At 37.3% G+C, this 9,235-nt stretch overlaps 1 protein-coding gene across 1 annotated transcript; it reads left to right on the plus strand.

The window, feature by feature from the left end:
* Positions 1–1,850: 1,850 nt before the first annotated feature.
* On the plus strand, positions 1,851–2,789 carry LOC103729763 (olfactory receptor 4F21-like). Its single transcript, XM_008827843.1, has one exon. The coding sequence runs from the start codon at positions 1,851–1,853 to the stop codon at positions 2,787–2,789; it is 939 nt and encodes a 312-aa protein (XP_008826065.1).
* Positions 2,790–9,235: the final 6,446 nt, after the last annotated feature.

Here is a 9,235-nt window from a genome sequence, read left to right on the forward strand (position 1 = left end):
TGGTTATGGGGAACATTTGATAAATCTTGAAGTTAGATATTTTCTGGAATGAGAAGCAAGAAATTACATATTAGAATAAGGTTTGTAGTCTTGGACATGTATGCAATAATTAAAAACAATGAGCAGTTTTTGTATTTCATGTGACTACACATTAGTCTTGAAATAAAAATGTGAAGAACTTGGGGGTGAATTGCTTCAATGTTGATTGGTCTTCCATCTAATAAGAAACACCTCCGTACTCCAAGGAGAAAGCAGGAGCTATTAAATTCAGAAATATCCACAGAGTATAACGGCACTACATGACTGCCACCAACTTTTAATAGTCATGATTAAAATATATATATATGAGATTAACAAGAAATCTTTCATCCTCAAGTTTTACGGATGTATAACTAACAAATATATACATTTATCATGTGTGATGAGATGGTTGATGTACATGAATGCTACAAAATGATTACATCAATCTAAGTACCATATTCACTTCCCATTCTTGTTTGTCATATGAACATTGAAGATCTACTCTTAGAAATTTTCAAGTATGCACTGATGATTTAGCCACAGTCACCTTGCTCTGCCACAAATCTGCAAGAACTGCTTATCCTAATTTAATGGCTTCTATTTCCCTTTTGACAAATATCTCCCCATTCCCCTCCTAGTCCACCGCATTTGCCTGTTGTCATCCTGGCATTCATGCTTCTATGCCTATGGCTTCTTTAGATTCCACTTTGAGATCTTTCAGTATTTGACTTTCTGCTCTTTAATTTCAGTTAGTACAATGACCTCTGTGTTTGTTCATGTTATTTCAGAAGGTAGAATTCCTTTTGTTAGAGGACGGGCAAAGAATGTGTGTGTGTGTGTGTGTGTGTGTGTGTGTGTGTGTGTGTGTGTATGGTGTATCTGTGTGTTATGAATGTCATCTATCAATGAGTACACATTATTTATGTATGTTGATCATTATAAGTGATGCCACAATGAAAGTGAAATAATGTAATAATTTCATATCCTCTGATACATATTCTGCAAATTAGAATTACTATGTCATCTGGAATTTCCCTTTTAAAATCTTTAGCTTTAACTTTGTATATGTATGTAAAATTATGGTGTATGTGAGTATGGCCTAATTGCACAGATGTGCACAGGTGCATGTGTGCATGCTTGTGTGTGTGTGTGTGTGTGTGTGTGTGTGTGTGTATGTGTGTATGTGTGTAGTAACAAACACCTCAGCACAGAGACCAGAAGGGAATGTCCTGTGCTGCCCTATGGTTCTCTGCCTTTCTCCTTTGCGACAGGGTCTCACACTGAGCCGAGCTTATCCATTAAGTCATCTCTCTAGCCTGCTCTTTCCATTTTAATCTTTCGCTTTATTTTTTTTCCTTCAGCTTCTGCTATTCTCTTTATCTTTTACAGTATTTGGGGATCAAACCTAGGACATTCCATATGCTAAGCAGATACTCTATTACTGCTATTACCATGGTACAAAAGCAGATTGTATTTTTAATTTTTTGAGGTGTCTCCATACTGCTTTCATGAATGAATGTACTAATTTATATTCTCATCAACAGTTTACAAGGGTACTCTCTTTTAAATCCAACCCAAACTTGATATCTATTGAATTTTTGATAAAATCCTTTCACACAGGTACAGGAAACTTTTCACTGCAGTTTTAATTTGCACTTTTCTGATGATTAGTGATGCTCAGCACTTGTTTATATATGTATTGGACTGTACATTAGTTCTAATGATGAAGTGAAAACAGACTTTTTAACTTAGAACTCTCTCCTTCTAGTCTTTTGGTGTAATTTTCAGTTTCTCCTCTTTCCTCCTTCAGGTAGCACTGACAGCAATCAATGGAAGGATCCAACCATTCTGTAGTGTCAGAGTTTGTGCTCCTGGGACTCACCAACTCCTGGTATATCCAACTCCTGTTCTTTGTGTTCTCCTCCATGTTTTATGTGGCAAGCATTACAGGAAACTTCTTCATCGTGTTGACAGTTACTTTTGACCACCACTTACACTCTCCCATGTACTTTCTCCTGGCCAACCTCTCCTTCATTGACTTAGGTGTTTCTTCTGTTAGCTCCCCCAAGATGATTTATGACTTGTTCAGACAACGCAAAGTCATCTCCTTTAGAGGTTGTGTCACTCAAATGTTCTTCATCCATGCAGTTGGTGGAGTGGAGATGGTGCTGCTCATAGCCATGGCCTTTGACAGATATGTGGCCATATGTAAGCCTTTGCACTACCTGACCATTATGAGTCCAAGAATGTGTCTCTTCATTTCAGTGGCTGCCTGGGTTGTTGGCATTACACATTCTTTAGTTCAAATAGCTTTCATGGTAAACTTACCTTTCTGTGGACCAAATGTTCTGGACAGCTTTTACTGTGACCTTCCTCGGTTTATCAAACTTGCTTGCATAGACAGTTACCAACTGGACTTCATGGTCACAGCCAACAGTGGGTTCCTCTCTGTGGGTATCTTCTTTTTACTGATCATTTCCTATATTGTAATCATAGTCAGTGTTCAGAAACACTCTTCAGGTGGTTCCTCCAAAGCTCTGTCAACACTTTCAGCTCATATCTCTGTGGTACTCCTGTTCTTTGGTCCTTTCATATTCTCCTATACGTGGCCTTCTCCTTCCACACATCTGGATAAATTTCTGGCCTTATTTTATGCAGTTGTCACTCCTTTTCTGAATCCTGTGATCTACACATTGAGGAATCAAGAAATGAAGATGGCAATGAAGAGAGTGTGCAGACAGCTAGTGAGTTATGGGAAGAGTTCTTGAGTAGAAGTTGTGGATTGTCTTCACTGAAATATGGTCTTATTGTTCACCAAACTGAAATAACTTCTTTGTCTACTTTGGTATTCTTATCTAGTCATATGTATATAGTATTTTGTTTTCTGTTTAGGAGAAACGGACATTCCCCCCAGTTCTATGCTAGTTTCTGTTTGACTGAGTCGGCCTGGGTCTTGTGCATGCTGCCACCATTGTTGCAAGTTCGTATGAGCAAGTCCCCAGTGGTCTGAGAGTCCCTGTTTCTTTCATTGAAGAATCAAGAAATGCAGACAGCAAGAGAGTGTGCAGACAGCTAGTGAGTTATGTGAAGAGTTTTTGAATAGAAGTTGTAGATTGTCTTCATTGAAATATATTCTTATTGTTCACCAAATTGAAAAAACTTCTTTGTCTACTTAGGTATTCTAATCTAGTCATATGTATATAGTATTTTATCTTCTGTTTAGGAGAGAGGAACAATCACTCCTTAAAACAGAGAATTAAGTGTTTTTCTGAAGTAAGGATTATGATAATCCTGAACCTGCATTCCTAAGGAATGATATTTATGTGATATAATTAAGCCTTGCAGATGAAGAAAGGATAAATAGAGGCCTTTAAACCAGGGTAACATTATCTTTTTTTAATTACCCTTTTTCCTCACAGAAATTTCTGGGAGTACTCCTGTTTGTGTTTGTAAAGTTTTACTGAGCTGGACCATTTGTCCATATCTTTTTCTTTGCACACATTTATCCTTGAGGTTTTTCCAGTTGTAGAAAGTTGTTGAAATCTGGATAATACATACAGGGAGTGTGATGGACACATCTTTTGTGTGGAAGCTGTGAGAGTCATTTTGGAATACCAACATGGAACTAAGAAAACATGGTTTTTCTGATTAGCATTACGTTGCTTAATACCATGGAGCTTCGATTTTTCTTTCCTTTCTATGTTTTATTATTATTTTTCTTTGTTTTTCTGTGAGAACTGAAATCAAGAAATATTGTGTTCTTTTATCATGTGAACTTGTGGCAATGTTGGCATCAAACACAGGACCCATGACTTCTCAATTAAACAAGGGTCCAAAAGGGAGGAGAGAAATGGGTGGCAGGCTGGCACTAGACTGAAAACTATTGGAGACTGATTGATGATGGATGAGGGAGAGTACTGAGTATATATGCTCTCCCAATGGGTGACTAGACTCTAGTTGCTGAATTTACACTGGAGGACATCTGGGTACAGATGCTTGACTGGATAAGACTTAACATGTATGGCAGAATACATGAGGTCTGGTGGGGGACTTGGGGAGGCATGGATGGGGAGAGGTCCAAAGTTAACTAAGAACTGTTGTATGAAATTACAATAGCTCAATAAAGATATATTAAAAAAGAAAGATTGTGTGCTTTTTAAAGAGGAATTGAACCACTGAAATCACAAAATTGACAGTTATCTTCATCATCAATATTGGGAGTTCTGAGACAAACACAGTATAAATATTATCCTTGGTCTCTCCTTGGTGCCATTGTCCTTTCTTTATGTCCCTGCCTCTATCTCCCCCTCAAGAAGCCTCCCTTTACCTGTGGCCCTTTACCAGTTTCCTGACTTCTCTAGATTTTCAGATCCATATCTAAGATTTCAAAATTAGCATTTGGTAATGAGAATAAAAATGTGTGTATATTAGATACATGTGTGTATGCCAAATGGAGTATTTTCTCCATAATAGAAGAGAAACATGAGCTTGGTTTATGAATGGATGTATATGGAAAGCTGCCCTGAGCTGGAGTAGTCACTGAAACAACTTGATTCAGGAATGCTCTATCATTTTGGGGAAATTTGGCTTCTCCTTCAAAATGGTAACTGATAACAGGAAAATTAGACCTCAGGGATTTTATTGGTTTATCTTCTGCTACCTATTAGTTCAGTACTTTTCATCAGCAGTAAGCAATGACACCTGTAAAAATGTATCTTCTCAAGATTGTTCCTCTTTTCTAATTCCAGGGGATTATGGAACATCTCTCAAAATGTCCTGTAACTGCAGTGAGTCACCTGTCCTCTTGCTCAGGAAGGACATGGAGACCCCACAAGATGAACCACTGTCCCCACCAGGGTCAGCTCAGAGGATATATCTCATTCATACTTCTATGTGAAGCCAGACATGGTTGAGTGGGACCTTTCACTTATCTTCACATAGATGGAGTTGGTAAAAGGAGCTCCTCCAAATTCTGTGTGACCCCTGAGGAACAGATCCTCAACTGACCTTAAGTATAAAAGCAAAGGGATTTATTTGGGCCAACTGTATGGTCTTAAACACCCAAAAGGAAAGTATAACCAAAGAGTAAAGTCATCAGTATATTTCTTTAAGAGTCCAAGGAATTACACTTCCCAGACATCAGGCTTAAGTCTATATAAAAAGTTATTTAGAGAATTACTTATCATTGATGATTTTATTTCTAACCAGAAAGTGCTACTCAGATGTAAGACTTCAAATCTTGGTCTCCAATACTGTAGAGCCAACCTGTAGCTAAGGGAGACAACCAGCTATTGTTCTAAAATGATGAATAAGTTTGTTTTCCCCCCTATCTAGAAGCATTTGAGAGGGAACTGACACTGATTTTAAACACTCCAACAGCTATCAAAAATACCTGAAAGCAAATCCTGAATCCATTACTCTAGAGTCCAGCCTTGGAAGACACAAGAAAAAATGAGGAGGAACCCAATAGAGGGATACTTTTGGAAGACCCTGTAAAGAAATTACAATGGACTCTCATATGAACATTTGAAAATTGCCCTGTTCTGACTTTTTTCTAGTTCCCTGACTAGAACTTATAATGCTAATTACTCTTGCCTTTACGTCTCCTTCACATCTCCTATCACTATTCAAAAACTTTCTTTTCCTCCTCAAGATAAGAGTTGTGCAATTTGAGAGTCTTTTAGGTAGACCCACTGAAGGGGTACTCCAATTGCCTCACCCTGTATCCCTGCTCAGCATGGAAGAAGCCAGAGTGGTCTCCATCCCTATTCCCTATTGGTAATTTGGGGCTAAAAGTCAAAATGTCCTTGGGCCTCTTAGCAACATAGTCTGTTCCAAAGGGCAAAAATGTCAAAAGTATTTGGTAGCTTGTATCTAATCCTTAAAAGATTTTAGGGTTACCTCTTCAGAGGGGGAGGGAATGTTAGAGTAGCCAAAAGCCCCATAAAAATAAATACATAAATAAATAAAAGTACAAGAAAGAGTACATGAAGTTATCAGAAAAAAGTCATGTGGAGATATGGGAGGAGTTGGGGGGGGAGGAGTGGACAATGATTTGACTAACACACCTTATAGGCATGTATGAAATTCTCAATGAATTATTTATTTAAACTTTAAAAAAGATTGTTCCTCTATTGAAATGAAGCTTTCTTCACTCTCCAGGTAGAGAATCCTATTCAGTCTAGAGCTTGATGGAAGATGAAATTATCTGAGGGAAACTGTAATGTGATCAAACCTCAGAGCAACATGCAGAAACAGAGATTTTGGCAACTGTATTTTGTGTTTTGCTCTTTTTCTTTTCCTTTGCAGAACATTAGTGAAAGATAATATTGTGAGCTAATGTTACCTTGCAGTGGTAGCAAAATTACTCTATGAGGCTCAGTTTCTTGACCCTTGAGTATGACAACAGTGGGAATTAAGAAAAAAATAGAGCTTGTGTTCACCTCTCTAGCTGCCTCTGAAATTCATGTCTATCATTTATTAAACACTTTTTCAGGTACCTAATGTGAATGAGACTTCTCCATTAACAACAATCCCCTTACAAATCAGATAAAATTATAAAAGCAATAATTTGATTGAGTCAAAAATCTTAGTGTCCTGAAATTCTTTTAAAATATTTTGGTCATTATTACTTTTTATTTTTATGTGCACGAGTGTATTGCATGCATGTATGTAAGTGCACCCATGCCATGCAATGCCCACAGAGGTGAGAAAAGGGCATAGGATCCCCTAGAACTGGAGTTGTGGATATTTGTTAGCTTGGGTCCTCTGCAGGAGCAGCCAGTGCTCTTAACCTCTGAACGAGCTCTCCAATACTCAAATTGTTATTGAGTAAACAATCTATATTTGTCGATATTCACTGTTATTTACATGCACAACAGCGTATTTGATGCTTTTTGTTGCCTGCTTTTTGTATCAATTGTGTTTTATTTTTATTTTGTCTGAACCTTGTTTGCAGTGGCTTCTAAGAATTCGATTGTTTGTGCATAGCAGTGTTTTTTATTTTCTTATTAGGTGACAGATGCTGTAGTTATTTTACTTACCTCTAAGCTCTGTTTACTAGATTCAACTTCTGTATAGTTAAGTCATTGTGCATATCCATAATTATTGAACATATTTTTATTGAAAACTGAAAATGTCATAAATATTCTACTTTCTAACCTACACTAAAATTCAGCACATTTGTTTGATTAGAATTAATTAATCCTTAACTTCTGAGAAGATATTTACCTACTGGAGATTCATTGCATTGAGTAATTCTCAATTATTATATATACATCATCCAATGATACCAAGTAATTTCAGCTTTATTTACCTCTTACTCCATTGTATAATATTGTTTGTTGTGAAAATCTTTAGTCATATAGTACAAACCAAATAAACCTCTGGAGAAAAAATTCTATTACCACCAGCTCCTTCTGAATTATCATGTTTGTGCAGTGTCTCTTGGTTACTGATGTCTTGAGGTATTATGATTAGTTTCATATCTTCCTAATTAAAGATACTCTATGATATTTTATTTCAAAGGACACACAAAATCTGAGTGTTCTACGATAGTGTTCTTTTACCACAAGTGAATTAATGTTATTTTCCGATGCTGTTCTGTACTTGGAATTGCTGTATGAGTCACATCCTAAAGTGCATGAGTGAGCCTAAAACAAAGTAGAAAGCAGTCAGGAACAGAATTGAAGAGCATAGGAGGATAGTTGTAAAAAGAGAAGCCCACTGAAGTATTAGAAAAGGCTAACTAACTGCCTTTGACCTAGAACCACACTGAAAACATCAATGTAAACTTAAAGAGCTTTGTAATATTTTGTATTAAGTTTATATTGTAATTAATCATTCTATTTTCAGTGAAAATTGGATAATCTATTGCCCTCTAATATTTTCTAGCCTAGCTACAGTATCTGGAAGGTGAATTGCCTTTCCATGAGTATCAAATATTGATCAATTCTCTACAACATCTTTAAACTTGAAAATAATATATAGCCATATGTGGTTACAAATAATATACAGCCATGTGTGGTTACAAGTAAAAGCTTATGTTAATATAAAGCATAAAGCTGTCCCACTCCCACCTTGCCTCTGCTTCCTGATCAGCCTGCCTCAGGACTGCCTACCACCCAGGGAATTCAGATTCTGCCAGCCCACTGTGTCTTGATTCTCCTTCAGCCTGAAGAGCTGCACTCTCTCCTTACACTCTATTCCCTTTCTAGCTTTGGACCAAGTCTCACTGCTGCTCTTCTACATCAGGTCTCCGGACTAGCTTCCTAACCCACATTAACTTAATCCTCTAGCCGTGTTTGTTAGACACTCCACCCTGGTAAATCAGATCCTGCCCACTGCATCTTGAGTCCCCTATAGCCTAAGCAGCTCCACTCTCTCCCCATAGTGGGTTCCTCTCAACTCTCACCAGAGAACCTTCCTCACACAAATTCCTTCTATGAAGCCAGCATCACTCTCATACCAAAGCCTGGTAAAGATACAACCAAAAAAGAAAACTATAGAGCCATATCCTTAATGAACATAGATGCAAAAATTCTCAATAAAATACTTGCAAACTGCATACAGACACACATCAAAAGGATCATCCACCAAGATCAAGTTGGCTTTATCCAAAGATGCAGGGATGGTTCAATATACGCAAGTCAATAAACGTCATAAATCACATAAATGGGCTCAACGACAAGAACCACATGGTCATCTCAATAGATGCAGAGAAGGCCTTTGAAAAAATTCAACATGCTTTTATGTTTAAAGTTCTAGAGAGAATTGGACTGGAGGGAACATACCTCAACATAATTAAAGCCATATATAACAAACCCACAGCCAACATCATTCTAAATGGAGAAAAACAGGAAGCATTCCCATCAAAATCAGGAACCAGACAAGGCTGCCCATATTTAAGAGACGACAAAATTCCACCAGAAAAATCTTAGAAATTATTAACACATTCAGTAAAGTGGCAGGTTACAAAATTAACCTACAAAAGTCTATAGCCTTTCTATATACCAATGACAAGCAGTCAGAGAAAGAGCACAGGGAAACCATCCCGTTCACAATAGCCACAAAAAAAAAAATACCTTGGAATAAACCTGACATTAAAGAGCTCTACAAGGAAAATTTTAACTCTTTAAAGAAAGAAATTGAGGAAGACATCAGAAGATGGAAGGACCTCCCATGCTCATGGATTGGAAGAATTAATATTGTGAAA

The sequence above is a fragment of the Nannospalax galili genome, unplaced genomic scaffold (assembly GCF_000622305.1).
Source record: "Nannospalax galili isolate Female #2095 unplaced genomic scaffold, S.galili_v1.0 scaffold1153, whole genome shotgun sequence".
Taxonomy (NCBI): domain Eukaryota; kingdom Metazoa; phylum Chordata; class Mammalia; order Rodentia; family Spalacidae; genus Nannospalax; species Nannospalax galili.